The sequence below is a fragment of the Eutrigla gurnardus genome, assembly GCF_963514095.1.
Source record: "Eutrigla gurnardus genome assembly, chromosome: 4".
In the NCBI taxonomy this organism is placed as follows: domain Eukaryota; kingdom Metazoa; phylum Chordata; class Actinopteri; order Perciformes; family Triglidae; genus Eutrigla; species Eutrigla gurnardus.
This window is the reverse complement of record NC_139918.1, coordinates 26,302,169-26,320,156: the sequence shown is the minus strand read 5'-3', so window position 1 is coordinate 26,320,156 and position 17,988 is coordinate 26,302,169. Positions and strand designations below refer to the sequence as shown.

The 17,988-nt window shown below is 46.0% G+C and overlaps 2 protein-coding genes across 4 annotated transcripts; both read right to left on the bottom strand.

The window, feature by feature from the left end:
• Positions 1–3,117: 3,117 nt before the first annotated feature.
• On the bottom strand, positions 3,118–6,473 carry tmem275a (transmembrane protein 275a). Of its 3 annotated transcripts, XM_084007607.1 has the most exons (3): positions 5,907–6,473; positions 5,486–5,548; positions 3,118–5,374 (listed from the first exon to the last, which is right to left on the bottom strand). In XM_084007607.1, exon 3 carries the CDS (start codon positions 5,297–5,299, stop codon positions 4,688–4,690), a length of 612 nt encoding a protein of 203 aa, XP_083863733.1. In that variant the 5' UTR covers positions 5,300–5,374; positions 5,486–5,548; positions 5,907–6,473; the 3' UTR covers positions 3,118–4,687. The 3 variants fall into 3 exon arrangements, with proteins under 3 accessions (XP_083863733.1, XP_083863732.1, XP_083863731.1); XM_084007606.1 differs by having other exon boundaries at positions 3,118–5,548; XM_084007605.1 differs by lacking the exon at positions 5,486–5,548.
• Positions 6,474–7,932: 1,459 nt separating this feature from the next.
• kncn (kinocilin) lies at positions 7,933–14,252 on the bottom strand. The gene is made up of 5 exons (XM_084007608.1): positions 13,796–14,252; positions 12,538–12,606; positions 12,389–12,460; positions 11,408–11,501; positions 7,933–8,117 (listed from the first exon to the last, which is right to left on the bottom strand). The coding sequence occupies exons 1-5, from the start codon at positions 13,941–13,943 to the stop codon at positions 8,042–8,044; spliced, it is 459 nt and encodes a 152-aa protein (XP_083863734.1). The 5' UTR covers positions 13,944–14,252; the 3' UTR covers positions 7,933–8,041.
• Between the last annotated feature and the right edge of the window lie 3,736 nt (positions 14,253–17,988).

Here is a 17,988-nt window from a genome sequence, read left to right as displayed (position 1 = left end):
TCAGTTCTGCGTATCGATCCGCTCGGTTAAACGTGCAGAAAGGAAAACATTCACAGAACAGGTCAAAGACTACGTGGCCAAAAATGCCCACACAGTGTGTGTGTGTGTGTGTGTGTGTGTGTGTGTGTGTGTGTGTAGCCAAGCATTACTGAAGCAACCAGAAGCATTGATCTGCCCTTTATTTTAATGGCTGGATATAGGAAAGAGTGATTGATCCCTCCCTGCATTAATGCTGCTCACATCAGAGTCCTGGTGGTCACACTGTTACATCCAACGTCTCCCCCCGGAACTGCACTGGGACCCCCACCCTCCACCCCCCACATGTAGACTTGTGAAAAGCGGTTATGCAACGGCCCCGGCCACTTGAATGAACTGCCATTTACTGAGGGTGAATGGAGGAGTTAAGGATGGCGAGGGAGCCATTGTCAGCCGGTCATTGGGATGCACCATGATATGTGAGGAGCTTTTTCTTCTCCGGGCTGCGGCCGTCACGGAGGGCCGGCAGGAAGACGGAGGTCACGAGGCCTTCACGTGCGTTTCACACGGGAGGGTTAAAAACATCCCTGGATATGATCCAATATGTTTTTCTGTTCAAAGGTACTCGGAGGGCAATCTTGAGTAAACACCTGCAGGGCGGCCCCTGAAATGTGTTGTTGCAGTCGTGCAATGTGGACACAAAGTCACCCACGACAGTCAGAAGTTCTTCATGAGGTCGAAGCGTTTTAATCTGTTTTCAGCCTCCTTGTTGATGCAGAAGAAGACTTTCTACAAGGATTTCACACCCATTGTCATGTGAACGGACAGATAGCGTGCAGAAACAAGAGGATTCACCCCCAGTTCAGCAAACCTCCCCCCCCCTCCTCCCCCCTCTACATCTCCCCCTCCCTCCCAGTCTGTCTTTGGAAGCGGAGTGAACTGGGTTAGGGTTATATAACCGGTGTCTGCTCCCATAGATCCTCACTAGCTCGTCTTCCCCTAATCTTTTCAGCTTGATTACACCCTCCATCCCCCTCCTCTGCCGACTCATTCAGCTGAGATTGTTTCTCTCTCACACACACACACACACACACACACAAACACATCCATGCAGGAGCACACAGTCGGGATCCGCCACACTCCGGTTTAGAGCAGATAGGATGCATGTGATTGCAGGTGTGTGTGTGTGTGTTTTCCAGTTGTATACATGGTATCTCAGCATCACCGAGTGGGAGACGAGGCTGCAGCTCGATATCTGTGTGAACACGTCTGACGTGACAATCTGCTGAATGTCAACCAAAGGGTGATAATGTGTGTGACGGTTCCCCCGTTGCCTCGCGGTGCAATTCAAACAACACGGATGCAACATGCAACAGTACAGCGATGGAGGCAACATTTACTTGTTTAAGTTTATTCTTACAGAAATCAAGCTCGCTGCTCTGCCGTTATTGTAAAACAACATATCAGCTGAAAACGTTGCTGAGGAACTGTAAAGTTGCTTTCAGGCCTTTCGGAGCCGACTTTTTCCCACTTAAAGTGCTTATAAAACGAGTTCTGGGGACACAAGGGAAGGCATGGGGTTCAAAGGGCAAAGGTCAACATCCATTTGGTCCCCCTCTTTTTTTGTGACAGGTGAGCTAAACTGCAGTGACCGTAACACTGGGGGGTGGGGGTGTCAAGGAGCATAAACATGGGGATATACCTCCGAACCTGCAGCTCCTCCAGGAGGAGCAATAAATCCTCCAGCTGGCTAAACGTTTAATATGGTTTATGAGCCTTTTCTCCGCTCGAAGGTCAACAGGCAGATGATGCAGGAAGCTGTGTGTTTCACAGTTAACGCAACATAAAGCTGGAAGCAGTTGAAATGTGTGGAGGGAGGGGGGGGGGGGGGCTCAAACAGTTTCAGTCATTCAGAGCAGAAAAGAGAAACGGGGTCAGGATCTTGTTGTTTTCATATTATAAAACCAAAGCAGACCATCAACACACGCTCTTATCAATCCATATCTCCAAATCCCTGCAGCCTTTAATCTTTTAAAACACCAACCAAGACTGCAACCCACAAACTCCTCTCTGGAAAAAGAAGAAAATAAATGGTGTTTTGTCATCAGGGAGGAAAGTAGGCCACCCCAGATCTGTGCCGTCACCGTCTTCATGAGCACAACAGGAGCTCCATCAGCACCACGGACACTCAGACTCCCGGTACGCTGTGATGTCATCGCTGCTATCAGCAGAGATTACCAATCACAACCCATTCTCACGCTCTCACACAGCGAGGAGAAAACCGTCATGTTGGTGACCAACACGTTTTGGGAGATGCATCTTGCGTAACGCCTCCATGTTTGGTGAAAACAGCAATGATTTCTTTGCATGCCAATAATCAATAAGCTGTCGTTTGCAACGTCAGCAGATTCGCCTGAATGTGATGTTCTACTGTACAGCGTGTTCTCCTCCATCAGGAGGTTCTGCTCTCAGACACTGACATCTGTCGGCTTGATGGAAGACGACAGCCGTACATTTATGTAACCGCACAGAATCTGATAGGTGAGGCTCTGGCGCCCTCCAGTGGTAGAACGCTGTAAACACACACATGCACTCTTTCAGAAGCAGATGAGCTCATATTGAGTTCTCCTCTCAAGGGCATCTTGATGGTAAGTGTTGCAACAGGCCGGCCTTCAGAGTGTCACAGCAGCAACAATTAAAGGCTGAAACAATCAAAAAATAAATCACATGTTGCTCAATTAATTACAATCATTTGTCATCCAGAAATAGGAAAATGCTCCATGTTCTAACGTGGAAGGATTTGCATTTCATATTATATCGTTGGCTTTTTTTCACCTCATCATACATCAGTAATTCAACACTTGTTAGATTCATCAATAAGGAGCGATTATTTGGAAAACTGAACTATGAAGTCAACCAGATGTTTTGAACCGACACATCTGGGGAATCATTCACGTCTTCTTGTTTTCCAACAAAACTGCTGTTTCTGGGGCTTTTCTAGATTAAATATATCTCAGAAATGCTATCCTTCAGAACTTATTTGGAAAAAACAAATGAGTTGGACATTTTTATTCATTTTCACGTCACGAAAACGCCGTCACGTCACAAAATACAGAACGAGCAAACCTGGTCTTCTAAAGAAAGAGCCTTTTTATTAACATCTTTTGAAGGATTCACATTTGGATTGTTTGTTTGTTTTAAATAAAGAAATTATAATCTGCACAAAAATATTCTATCCACAGATTCTTTTTTTGTTGTTGTTTTAGAAGTGCTACACAAATCACACAGATAATAACACCGATAGTTCACGACATGAGTCTCTGAACATGCAAAAATAAAAAAGGAGAGATTTGACAGAGAAGCTGGTGTTTGAGGAGCCGTGTCACAGAGGATGAAGCTTTTAGAATGAACGCTCCGGACGTGTCTAAACGCAGGCGAACACTCTCCTGTTACACATTTCTGCTGCGATGGGACACACACACACACACACACACACACACACACACACACACGCACACACACACACACAACAACCTGTTGAGGCTTTCCTAATAATATGGAATAGATATCCAGAGCTTTCTGAAGCTATTGTGCACTTTTGTTATAGCCCTCGTTAGTTTGATCCTGATATTTCAGTCTAAGGCAACTTTTCCTTTCAAAGGAAATCAGGCTTCGAAATGTCTCCGTCAATTTCATAACCGACTAGAAGACATCACAGTGATGGGGAACAGATACTTCTTTCTATTTTTCTGTTGTTTTTTTTTAAGCAATCTAAACTCTGTCAGACGTCTTGGCTCGCCCACATCGTGTATATACAAGGTCCAGTGGAGGTTCACGTCTGTCCGAATATGAAGTCATATCAGTCATTTAAAAATATTCAGCTGTAGATTCAAATTTGTGACGATTAAAAACCATCTTTGCAACATATTTGCTGAGGTAAGACCACATCTGGGATCCTGATCCTAAACCGCATCACGCCGCATGTGAAGTAGTGAGAATGTCATGATGTCTCACCCCTCAAAGTGTGAGTTTTGTGACATTTACATGCATCAGACAAAAAAAAATGTGCCATTGATGTGATGTGAAAATATACGGTAACACACTGTTATTCATTACAAATGTATCGGCTGTGGACGGGAAGTGTGTGTTCTTACTGAAAGAGTTTAATCTGAGGAGAGATGAAATCGCTTCGGGGCTCCTGTGACCTATAATATCTTAAACCCCCCCAAAAATCAAGTTCAGCTCTGAGAATGGCAACACAAAATGCCAAACGTCATAACAAACGTTCACTGTTGACCTTTCACATCTAATCTTTACGTTTTCAGAACAAATCAACAATCTTTTTGTTTCTTCTTCCTCTTTCCTGCCCTCTGAAATCTCTGCTGACGGGTGAAGTTTCCACAAAACCAACCAGAGCGTAGTGTTTATGGTTTCAGACCCTTTTTTTTAAAGTTTTCATGTGCTCCACTTGAAAACTGTTTGTAATGCCCCGCTTTAAAAAACAAAACAAAAAAAGACACAAGAGAGAGGTAGGAATCTGAATTCCAAAATGAAACATCTGGATGTTTCGTTAACATGCTAATTATCAGTCGGCTGCACAGCAAGAAAAACCAAAAGCACACAACCAGAACTGTGTCACCACGGAAACGAGAGGACACGATGACACTCAGCGAGCCTCAGAAGGATATTTACACTCAGAGTTTCCGCTCTGCTAGGCAACCGCTTCCTCCCGCGGCAGGTTGAGCCTCACCTCGCCTCCCGCCGCCGTGGACGCCGAGTACACGGCGGTGGCGGCACCAGAAGAAGGGCCGTTGGTCTCCATGGTGAACAGCCTGCAGGGTCCCGGCGGGGCCCCGTCAGGACCCTCCTTCTCTGGGCTGGAGGCCCGGGAGGATCCCGGGGAGGAGGTGGGGCTGAGCTGCACGGCCGTGGTGTCCTGCAGCGTGTGCTCGCTGATCTCGATCTCGAAGGCCGCGCCGCCCGCCAGCCCGCCGTGCCCCATCAGCCCGCCGCCCACCTTGGCCCGCCGTGAGCTGTGGGGAGGCGGGAGGCGGCTGCACACGCAACAGGCTCCGAAGAACGAGAAGGCCACCAGCAGCAGGATGGGGCCGATGATGATGGGGGGGTTGGCGGACGGCACCAGCGTGCTGAAGGCGAACGCCCCCACCAGCGTGATGTTGAGGCCCGCCAGCATGATGCAGAGGCCGCAGGCGCAGCAGAGCGCCGGGGAGGGCAGGCCATGAGGGCGGGACTTCCTCCTCGTCTTCTTCTGGGCCTCCTTTTTAGGTACGGGGGTGCCAGTGTTTCTATCAGTGATGACCATGTCTCTCTCTTTATGTTATCAAATCCGCTCGTGTTTCAGTCCGACCTCGTCCCCGTGGCCCGGAAACATCTTTGTCTGGAGATGACATCACATGACAGCTGTTAGACACACACACACACACACACACACAGATTTCTAGTGATCATAGTGAAGTGTCCTCCATGAGAGAGTCCATCGAGCTCTGACCTGATCCTCCTGCTAATCACAGTATCATGATAAATACCAGGTGGGTGTCGACGTTTCCAGACGCTTTAAAAAAGGAGGAAATGCTTTAAATATGATTTTTGCTCAAATTCCATTTAAAACAAGACATTGTGTAACTCAGGTAGACAATATTAATACAACAGTTTATGATCACACAGTATGAGATCCATGCACCATGTGACCATGTATTGTGCTTAATGTTATACGAGCATTGCTGTGAGGTATGATGTGTGTAATGGCACCGCAGCTGGCCGCTGTGTGTGAATGGCATTTCAGAATTTAGTCGCAATCCAATCAGCCCTTTCATTCCAGCATGCGTCCATTCAAAAGCACACGGTGCAACAAAAACATCTTACATTTATTAATATTAATAATAACCGTTAAAAAATAAAAGTCATCGTACCCTTTAATGTCGGCAGGCTGCAGGTGTTCCCATCGTCTGGTCGGCAGAGCTGCACCCGAGATTCCCAGACTAATTAGCGGCTGGAATTACGGAGAGGCCGAGACACCAACCGGAGGGGTTTTTTTTCCATCCCGCGTTCGTAGCTTCGAAGTCCCGGGGGACGAAAGTCATGACAGCCGGTCCGGTCAGCGGTCACGGAAACACACGAGAGCAACAAGAGCGACGCGACCGGAACGCGCCACGAGCACGAGGAGGAGGAGGAGGAGCGGGAGGAGAAGGAGGAGCAGGAGGAGAGAGGAAGGAATCACTTAGGTGAGGTGGTGGCATCTCTTCGGAGTTTGACACACAGACGCAACAGCGCGCGCCACTCCTGGTGTGGTCCGAGACGCGCGCGCGCCGCCGGGCGGGTCATCCTGCAGCGGAAGCGGATGCGTTAATGTGCGCGAGGAGGCACCTCACCGGCGGTCGCTGTGAAGTCGTCTCATCTCCTGGGTGCCTCCTCCTCCTCCTCCTCCTCACCATCCTTTAATGTGTGTGTGTGTGTGTGTGTGTGTGTGTGTGTGTGTGTGTGTGTGTGTGCGTGTGTGTGTGTGTGTGTGATGCAGGTGAAGGCTGCTGCACCTTGTCAGTAGCTCACCTTTGTTTACTTGTTGCTGATTTCCACATTTTTTAAAGAAAATCTTTCACCATTTAATTTAAAGTCTCCATCATCGTTTCTTCACTTCAATCCTCCTTAAATAATAAATCATAAACATAAACCAACGGCCTGATTAATGCTTCATGAATCAATTATAAGTCGTTAATTAGAACAATGTTAAGGGTTGCCAAGTGGTGGAATAACAATCTCTCCTGGTGTGGAGGCATTAATAAGTCATGAATAAAAAAAAATAAAAAGGTTTGAGATACACAAGAGTCACCTGATAAGCTGACAAGGTCAAAGGTCAAACTGTCTCTCTGATAAACAAACAGACGTGTCATGCTGGAGGAGGATAAACATCACCTGGCAACACCCGAAACTCTTCTTATTGAGGTGATAAATATGGATTTATTTCACCAGTTAACTGATGAAACTAGTTGCGAAGTATAAATACTGCGGAGATCGAAACCGATAATACCGTAAAACCTGAGAGTACCTGAAGGTCTAGAATTACATTTGTTAAAATGTCAGTTTGTAAAGCGGCGGAGGGATTTCTGGACGACGTACTGCTCCGTCTGCACGGAGACGGTAGGATCAATCGCCGATCACTTCGACTCATTCTGGATGATGATGTGCGATTAAAGGCAGAGTAGGTCAATTGGAAAAACCACAGAGACTTTGAACACATCACCAAACTGTCAGTGCCCCGCCCCCTTCATTCAGACCTTGGTTTAAAGCCCCGCCCCCTTCATTCAGACCTTGGTTTAAAGCCCCGCCCCCAGAACGCCAAACGAGTGCTCGAGATCAGCAGAGTTCACAATCAGGAAGTGGCCGTCCAATCATCTTCTCCGACCTGACCATCCCTGATTGGACGGTTTTTACACTCCTGCCACGGCCACAGATGGCTTATTTTTTTTTAATTTAATGAGCATTTATTGAATTAATTATCGGTATGTTACGAGGATTTTGAGTCAAATAACAGAAAGTGTTTGTGACCAGAATCACCCACTCAACCTTTAAGCAGTGTGTTTGTGTGTCGCCACGCTGAAGGATGGTGATTGGACGCCTGACAATGAAACCGCTGGCTGTCATCGAGGCACCGCAGGACTCCTCCGCCCCCGTCGGCGCCATTGTTCGGCCATTGTCAGAGCGCAGCCTCCTTCCCTGTGCAGCAGCAGCAGCCGTTCTGCCCTCGCTGTCCTGAATATCAACATATTGTGTTTCACCGCGGGGGTGCGCGTGGTGTTTGTTTGTTTGGGGTCACCACAAACACAAGCAGGAACCACGAGTCGCATCGTCACGCGGCGACCGTTACCGCTTCCTGATTGGTGGCTGAGAACCAGATGCTGAATGGGCTTCAAGCTTGGAAGGAATTCTCTTGACAATCTCTTTTTAATATGGAGATGTTTATTAGTTCAGCTACAAATCCTACAGGAGCTCAGCACCTCCTGGTCCTGTATTTGAAAGCGACCCAATGAGGAAGAGGTTGATGACATCATCACGGCAGGTCTTGGTCAGAAGGCGGCTGCTTAAGTTTCCTTCTAGATAAGATGTCGGGCATTTCTGAAGAAGTCCTGCAACACAAGGGAGCATGCAAGGAATCTGTCTGCCTGTCTGTCTGTCTGTCTGTCTGACTGTCTGCCTGTCTGTCTGTCTGACTGATGCAGCTGAACCAAAACATCTCTGGGAATGATTAGAAATTAGAAAAGTACAAGGTCTTCCTTCTCAACATATATTACATCTCAAATTGAATTTAGAGTTTTGCATTAACGGGAACCACAGGGAATTAATCTACAATTTATTTTTATATGAAGACGAGACTCTCACGTAGCAAAACCTGAATCATAATTATAATGATAAACGACCACCTTCTCTTTTAGACTATGAAATAGAAAAATGGTTACCGGACAGAAAGAGCAACACAGAACACAATTAACTCGCCATCAAATCACATCAGATCCATATCAGCTGACGCCTCGCAGCGACGGCCTCAAACCCCCAAATTAGCTCCGTGAGATGAAAGCAGACGCACATCGAACCGGCGCGGGTCAAATCGCTGCCCTGCTTTGAAGTCTGCGTCTGGCAGGGCGTCGTAATCTCATTACGGTGGAATAAAAGTGTGACCGCATCCCCTCCGATCGCTATCCCAGAAAGATCTCTGCGTGTTCAGAGAGTTAAAGTGGCGGTTCTGCTTCACGAGGACTTCATGGACGAGAAAACGTGTCACGAAAAGTCTTTCGAGTTCCAGTTAACTCATTTTTGGGGGCATTTACGTGAAAATGATGGACCCAAAACATTCCTGCAGAAGGTTGGATGGATGAGATTGGTAGAAAGGTGATGACTGTTGTCTACCTGCGTGTATTCTATGAGAGGCTGCAGTGTGAGGCTCATATTCTCCATTTAGAATAACATTCATATGTAATATTGCAACATGTTTTGATGTAAACATCTTGCTGCCCAGATATCGACCCAGCATTCATCGTGAATATACGTGCAAAACGCTCACTATTCTTCTAAGAAAACCTGAATACATCATTTAAGGGGTTCAAAGCACTATCAAATGGGATGTGAACCCAAATCCATCTCCAGTCTATCAAAGGGACAGACAGCTAACCAGTCTATCACAGGGCAGACATGTAGAGACAGATAGGTAACCAGTCTATCACAGGGAGACATGTAGAGACAGACAGGTAACCAGTCTATCACAGGGCTGACATGTAGAGACAGACAGGTAACCAGTCTATCACAGGGCTGACATGTAGAGACAGACAGGTAACCAGTCTATCACAGGGCTGACATGTAGAGACAGACAGGTAACCAGTCTATCACAGGGCTGACATGTAGAGACAGACAGGTAACCAGTCTATCACAGAGCTGACATGTAGAGAAAGACAGGTAACCAGTCTATCACAGGGAGACATGTAGAGACAGACAGGTAACCAGTCTATCACAGGGCTGACATGTAGAGACAGACAGGTAACCAGTCTATCACGGGGCTGACATGTAGAGACAGACAGGTAACCAGTCTATCACAGGGCCGACATGTAGAGACAGACAGGTAACCAGTCTATCACGGGGCTGACATGTAGAGACAGACAGGTAACCAGTCTATCACAGGGCTGACATGTAGAGACAGACAGGTAACCAGTCTATCACAGGGCTGACATGTAGAGACAGACAGGTAACCAGTCTATCACAGGGCTGACATGGAGCGACAGACGGGTAACCAGTCTATCACAGGGAGACATGTAGAGACAGACAGGTAACCAGTCTATCACAGGGCCGACATGTAGAGACAGACAGGTAACCAGTCTATCACAGGGCTGACATGTAGAGACAGACAGGTAACCAGTGTATCACAGGGAGACATGTAGAGACAGACAGGTCACCAGTCTATCACAGGGAGACATGTAGAGACAGACAGGTAACCAGTCTATCATAGGGAGACATGAAGAGATAGACAGGTAACCAGTCTATCACAGGGCTGACATGTAGAGACAGACAGGTAACCAGTCTATCACAGGGCTGACATGTAGAGACAGACAGGTAACCAGTCTATCACAGGGCTGACATGTAGAGACAGACAGGTAACCAGTCTATCACAGGGAGACATGTAGAGACAGACAGGTAACCAGTCTATCATAGGGAGACATGAAGAGATAGACAGGTAACCAGTCTATCACGGGGCTGACATGTAGCGACGGACAGGTAACCAGTCTATCACAGGGCCGACATGTAGAGACAGACAGGTAACCAGTCTATCACGGGGCTGACATGTAGAGACAGACAGGTAACCAGTCTATCACAGGGCTGACATGTAGAGACAGACAGGTAACCAGTCTATCACAGGGCTGACATGTAGAGACAGACAGGTAACCAGTCTATCACAGGGCTGACATGTAGAGACAGACAGGTAACCAGTCTATCACAGGGCTGACATGTAGAGACAGACAGGTAACCAGTCTATCACGGGGCCGACATGTAGAGACAGACAGGTAACCAGTCTATCACAGGGCCGACATGTAGAGACAGACAGGTAACCAGTCTATCACAGGGCTGACATGTAGAGACAGACAGGTAACCAGTCTATCACAGGGCTGACATATAGAGACAGACAGGTAACCAGTCTATCACAGGGAGACATGTAGAGACAGACAGGTAACCAGTCTATCACAGGGAGACATGTAGAGACAGACAGGTAACCAGTCTATCACAGGGAGACATGTAGAGACAGACAGGTAACCAGTCTATCACAGGGCTGACATGTAGAGACAGACAGGTAACCAGTCTATCACAGGGCTGACATGTAGAGACAGACAGGTAACCAGTCTATCACAGGGAGACATGTAGAGACAGACAGGTAACCAGTCTATCACAGGGAGACATGTAGAGACAGACAGGTAACCAGTCTATCACAGGGAGACATGTAGAGACAGACAGGTAACCAGTCTATCACAGGGAGACATGTAGAGACAGACAGGTAACCAGTCTATCACAGGGCTGACATAGAGACAGACAGGTAACCAGTCCATCACAGGGAGACATGTAGAGACAGACAGGTAACCAGTCTATCACAGGGCTGACATGTAGAGACAGACAGGTAACCAGTCTATCACGGGGCTGACATGTAGAGACAGACAGGTCTTTGGACTGTGGGAGGAAGCCGGAGAACCCGGAGAGAACCCACGCTAACATGGGGAGAACAAACTCCACACAGAAGGAACCGAACCGGGAATCGAACCCGAGAGCCTCTCGCTGTGAGGCGACAGTGCTACCCACCACACCACCTATCTCATCACCTGTCTAATCCATGTTATTTCCACATGGCCAATAATTGACAGGATGTAATAGCTGGTCCACGTACCCCTCATCCGGGTTGGTCTCAGCCGTGGGTCCGCCCTCCACAAAGGTCCCCATCCGACTCTTGGAGCGCTCCAGGTTTAGTTGACTCTGAGTCCCTGCAGATATAACGTACTCTTTAATTCACAGAGACCCAACAATCCCCCCCCCCCCCCCCCCCCCCAGGCAGGCGAGAGAAAGACATAATCACACTTGGACTGTCCTTTATGTGTCCACTTCTATTCACCTCCGTCTCCATCTGTCTCCACCACTCACATGTGTTAGCAACCACAAATCTCACACGAGTGTGTGGGTGCAATTAAACGGCCACAACAGAAGGAACGGAGGCCACGATGAGGAAATGAAAGGAGGAACACTGCCACAGTTATTTTGGCTCCTCCACTCACTAAATAACCCTCTGATCTAAACAGGGTTATGTAATCATATCATATTCATTCATGTTCTATAAAGAAGATTCATTCAGAAGTTGAAATAAATAAGAGAATGATTAAAAAGTGTGATGTAAATCTATTTTATGAATTATTACGGATGAATCATCAGATTTCTGTGTTTGCCTTGAATATGCATTCAATTTCCGTTTGTATTTTGGTTATTTCCAACGGAGCACAAACACGTCTTCTATATTTTGACCTGGATTTGATGATGAATTAACATTTATATGAAATTGTTTACTAGTTTTTAAATGAAGGCAATTTCAGTCCAATTCCCTCAGCACAAAGGCTCTTTTTTTCCCTTGATCCGACAATGTTTTCATGTAGGTCAAGGTACTTATGAATGCTTACTTTTCAAACACACCACGGGAAATATCAGGGAAATGATCTGCAATAACCACCGAGACACAACATCCCTCTCTCCGCCTCGCTCTGCCTAGTCGCTCTCCAGTGTGCAGACAGCTTTGCTATCAACAAATTACATGAACTAGACAGCTCAGTGTCACGTAGCAGAACTGAACAAGTGTGTGTGTGTGTGTGTTGAAAAGACTCACCTTCTCTCCTGAGAGTCTCTGCAGGTTGATCGGGAACGGGATTGGCCGGCGTGGGATGCACTCTGAAGTTTCCTGGCAAGAGCCGAGTAATGAAAGTATGTCAAATTAAACGTCCGCATTAAACGAAAGGAAGTGATGAAATGACCTACCGAAGGACGGGAGAACGTGGTTGATGTTCAGCCAGGCTTTGATGAAGGGGTAGATGGATATGAGCAGGCCTGGAGAGAGAGCAGCAGACGGCACAATGATAATATTTAAGAGAAACTTGGATAAATAAGAAGTAACTGTGCAAGTGTGAATTCTATTTGCACTCAAACAGAACCATGTGGGTAGAAAAGCTCCTGGTGGAAGTTTAAGTCATCACAAGGCTCTTTGATGAACCAGCCTTCAGATTCCCCTCCGTGTAGCAGATACAGCATGTGATCCCCCCCCCTTATTCATCTCAGAGAAATAAAAGTAATATCTGAGGCGTGGGGCTTTGTATGCCTCTCCGCTCCAATTCAACACAGTTATTGATTTCCCTCACGGGCCGCAAGAGCCGGCGTTAATCACCGGCAGGTTCCTGAGGGTGGCCGTGATGCATGCGCGTGCTCGAAATGTCACGGAACTGCAGAAGGAGTGAAAAGAATCTGCCGAGAACACTCTGTTCATACTCATTAGTCAGCCGATGTGTTGGAGGAGGCATCGAGGCGCAAAAAAAAAAAAAAAAAAAGCCCCAAAACACATAATTAGATGCTGCTTAGCTGCACGAGTGAAACGTCTCCGTCCAAGCTGTCAGGCTCAGTTTGGATCGGCCAACAAAATCTTGTGCACATTAAAAAAAAATAGCACACCAGTTAATTATTGACGTCTGATCAAACCGCCGGTGAGAATTTGATCCTCGGATGAAAAGCGCTGATCTTTGACCTTTCGCTTTCTCCCTCACTCATCTTGGCAGTGCAGCTCAGTTGGTTCCAGTTACACGGCTGTATCAAATGATCACATGGTGTGCTTTTCAAAATGTTACAGGACACAGATCTGACACTTTGATCTGGGATTGTTCTTTTTCGCTTTAAAAAAAAAATAGAAATTTAAGACAATAGTCTGAGTCAACTTTCTCTGGAGCTTGTTAACATATGTAGAAATAATGATCCAAACTACAATCCAAACTTTTGATTTGATGGTGACAACTGAGAAACATTAAGAGCACATTTTCACAAAGGCATCGCCAAAAGATCAAAATCACGTTAACGTAAAAGCTCTCCTCGTCAAAAATGAAACGTGACTGTGTGGCTTTAGAGGCTCAAAAGGCAAACAGAGCTAATCTTTTAACATCCACTGAATATTTTTCCCACAACTGGGTCTGGTGGTCTCACACACACACTCACACACACACACACACACACACACACACACACACTCACTCACCGAGGCCCCCGGCTCCCAGGAAGATCCCCCCTACGGCATCGGCGTCACACTCCCGGGACACCCCGATGATGATGCAGCCCGCCACAATACCGAGCAAGGCCGAGCCCACCCGTAAGCCGTGGTACTCCCCGACACTGACGGGGTTCATTCAGCAGGTGGAGGGCCTCCACCCCCCCAACACACACACACACACACACACAGTGAACAACCCTGACGCTCTGCTTAGGGCCTTCACTGCCAACTTCTCAGTCCCCTCCCTTCCTCTCACTCTCCCCGACACAGAAACACTTTCTCTGGAAGCCTCCGTCTCCGTTCTCCGGAGCTCAAGACGTCTCATGCATCTTTAAAGACGGAGCTCTGGTTTCCTCCGCCACCGAAAATTAAGACACCCTGACATCATGTATAAAGTGAACTCCTGGTGATTGAGGAAATGCGAATGACTGAGCATGTGCAAGTGCATGGAGGATTAGCGAGGGCAAGGCAAACGGGAAGTTGGGCCACGAGGAGAGAGAGAGAAGAAGGGCGATAGTTAGAGAGATGGAGTTGGGGAATGTGTGCTACTTGTCTGATTTGTCTGTGAGCTTGAAGGGAATGTGTGATGAAAGGTTCAGAGAGTCCTCTACTGGTGGGGGCCCGAGGCCATTCGCAAAGGCCTGCAGTTGCCATAGGAATAGCATATCCATGGCAACAGAGGGGGGGTGGGGGGGAGCAGGATTAACACCGGTGAACAGGATAACAAATGAACTTAGTGGGGGGAAAGGAGAAACGGTGCACACGTTCCCTATTCTTTATCTGCATCCAGGGGCGTCAGCAGCATTTGATATGTTGGGGGGGGGGGGGGGGGGGGGGGGGTCTGGGGGTCCTTAAGTAGATGATAGATAAATTAAGTTGATGCAATTTCCCACATTCTGGTGCATTCTAACAGTTTTTAGAAGTCTAATGTCTCTTGTTACATGAGAATTAAATAGGCCTATCATTGTTATACTGACATTTTTGATAATGCCCTTGCAATAGTAGTCATACAACTGACTACAGAAAGGAAGTAACCCTAACGCTAACCCCAATTTCCACATTTCTGCTTATATCTCAGGAATGGAGGGTCTTAGAGACTCGGGAGTGGGTGGCGTCCAACCTAATTCGACCCTTCTGAACACGCCAGTATTTAGCCTGTGTCTCTACGACTTGCCGTTCCGGAGATACGGCAAAAATGAAGAAAGGAAGTAACCCTAAGGGTCCCTACCCCCCTCAATATATCTATTAACAATCAGTGTGTGTGTGTGTGTGTGTTTTACCTTGAGTAAGTTTTACAAATATAACTGTTGAGTATTTCAAAGGAAAAATAGCAAAGATTGGAGAAATGTTTGAAGATCAACATTTTTTTGCAGGCGACGTGCTTGATCGTAATCGTGACCTCACCAGATCCATCTCGTCTCTCTGAAGGAGGGATGTTGTTGCCGAAATGTCGATGGAATAAAAGTTCGCCCAGCAGCCCCGTGTTTTAATGAAGTTATTACTCTTGCTGCCGTCTCTAATGTCAGAGAGCCGAGCACAGCTCCCTTTAGGTGTGAGTGCATAAACTATACGAGGAGGGCAATTATATCATCTTGGTGCAAAACTGCTGCTAGGGGAATTTCTGCACAACTTAAAAAAAAAAAAAAGAAGGAAATCAGTGGCCTTGTATCTGTGGATGGGAACACAATGATATGAGACGAACATTAAATTATTACCTTGCTGTCATGTCCTGAAGTGGCACACCATCTCTAGTGTTCACGTAATGAACACACTAACTCACTGAACCGAGCCGAGCACAGTCATTACATGTGAGGCGATAGCCGCGGATGTTACTCAACTAATGACACAAATGTACCTCGTCTCTCTCACTCACGTCTCTGAGGTCACAATGCGCCGCCCGTCTCACCACCGTGGGGCATTCGGCCGCTCTGACCCCCTGCTCTGGAACTCATTACCACCCAACCTCAGAAATACCACTTCACTCCCACGATTCAAATCCACACTCAAAACCCATCTGTTCAAGCCTGCCTTTTCCCTGTGATTTAAATTACACTGTGTAATTGTAAATGTCCTATCTTAGCTGTCCCAATTTGAACTGTCTATTCTAACTTATTGTTTGTTTTGTATTTTATTGGTTGTTTTTTATTCACTGTAAAGTGTCCTTGAGGGCTCTGAAAGGCACATATAAATAAAATGTATTATTATAATTATTATTATTATCAAGGATAATTTGAAAATAAGCACAAGATACATTCATAGATTTATTTTTTTATTAATTTACTTATATTTAATGCATTTTAAACAAATTGCTTTTGATTGCTGACTACGCCTTTATCAATATAAAAGTCAATGTTTTTTTCTTCTTCAAAACATTAATTATGCTGTTGATTTGTGCATCATAATGTGTGCACACATAATATTAAGCCCTTGCCATTGAGAGCAGAGAAACTGAAAAGGCTTGCGTTGGCCGGGAATCGAACCCGGGTCAACTGCTTGGAAGGCAGCTATGCTCACCACTATACCACCAACGCCTTGCGATAGCGACAAGGAAACATTACATTTTGTAGTTTCTGTGAGAGTACGTTATAAGTAGGATAAACGGGTCAACATGCGTCAAGTTTCCTGCTACAAGAAAACAAAGATTACATCACCAAGGACAGCCGAGAAATGCAGAAAGTCAAGGGGAGAATTAGGAGAAATACCAATAACACAACGAAGTGTAATGTGAACGCCACACAACGTTAAAATGTACAGATTGAACATCAGGTATTACTTGAACCTCACATGGACAAACAATTCTTCTCTCTTCCAAAGAATTTCGCACTCGAATCAGTCGAATTAAATGCAAAAGCTGTGCTCACGGGAATTCTCGCGCGAGTTCAACAGCGGGATGATTTATCTTGATTCGCGTCACTAGACGAACCCGGAAGCACGGAGGAGAGGAGAAGGATTGCTGTGATTAAATTGCAATAAAGGAATATGGAAATGATGCCGAAATAACGACATGATGACGCCGATTTGTAAAAAGTCTGAATCCATGCTTTTTTCAGTCTGTCCGGTGAACGAAAGGCAAAAAAACTTTAAATCGTTCGATTACTGAATGAAGATCAGCGCAAACACATATAACTGATACAAATTGTTACAAGGCAAAAATTGATGTATAAATAGCCCTCCACCGCCACCCTCAGGTATGATACAGGAACAGCAGGTTAATCGTGCTATAACTTCACTCACATCATACAGACAAAGGGATTGTGGGATTACCGGTAATCTGCAATGTATAATTAAGAATTAACGGGATGCTAATAAGAAACTAGTTTACATGTTTTTTTGTTTTTACATGACCTGTAAAATGAAGTCTTACCATGATTTCCGTAAATGGTGGAGTGATTGATTAGTATGGCATGTGCTTCTTTACCGATGGGGTGATTACAGTTCAAATGTTTCGAGGTGCCTACAGTAAAATATTGTGTAAAAATGAGCTGGCCCGTACGGGGATCGAACCCGCGACCTTGGCGTTATTAGCACCACGCTCTAACCAACTGAGCTAACCGGCCCTACTGACGTGTACTCGCTCATTATATTTGCTTTTTATAGATGCTGCTCAAACGTCAGGCTATGATTCTTTTCTTTATATCGGGATACGACAAAGCGCCGGTAAATGTGGCCGGGTGATGCTTACAGTCTGCAGGACCGTCGGATGGAGCTCCCGCGGGGTGAAAGAAAGAAAACACATCTACTGACGTGCTAGCATGTTTATATTTTATCTATACATCCATAATGCATCAGACCTCGTGGCGCAACGGTAGCGCGTCTGACTCCAGATCAGAAGGTTGCGTGTTCAAATCACGTCGGGGTCAAAGTTTTTAATTCTCAATACAGTTGTTTTTTTAAAAATAAACCTTCCATACGTGATGTAAGCCTTCCCCATGAAGAATGTTTTATATATCTATATATGATATGATGATGATGATATTAAAGCATATTTCTATTTGTGTCGTAAGTCTATGTTACAATAAGCTGTCGTTTTTCTAAGATGCCAACATCTTGAATACATGTTCTGCCATTAAACCATTTTCGTGACATAATGTTTATGTTAATTGTTGTTGTATTGTATTTATAAGAAGGCGTATCCCTTTTACTTGATGCTACTTTCAGCCTTTTCTTCACATACTTTAACG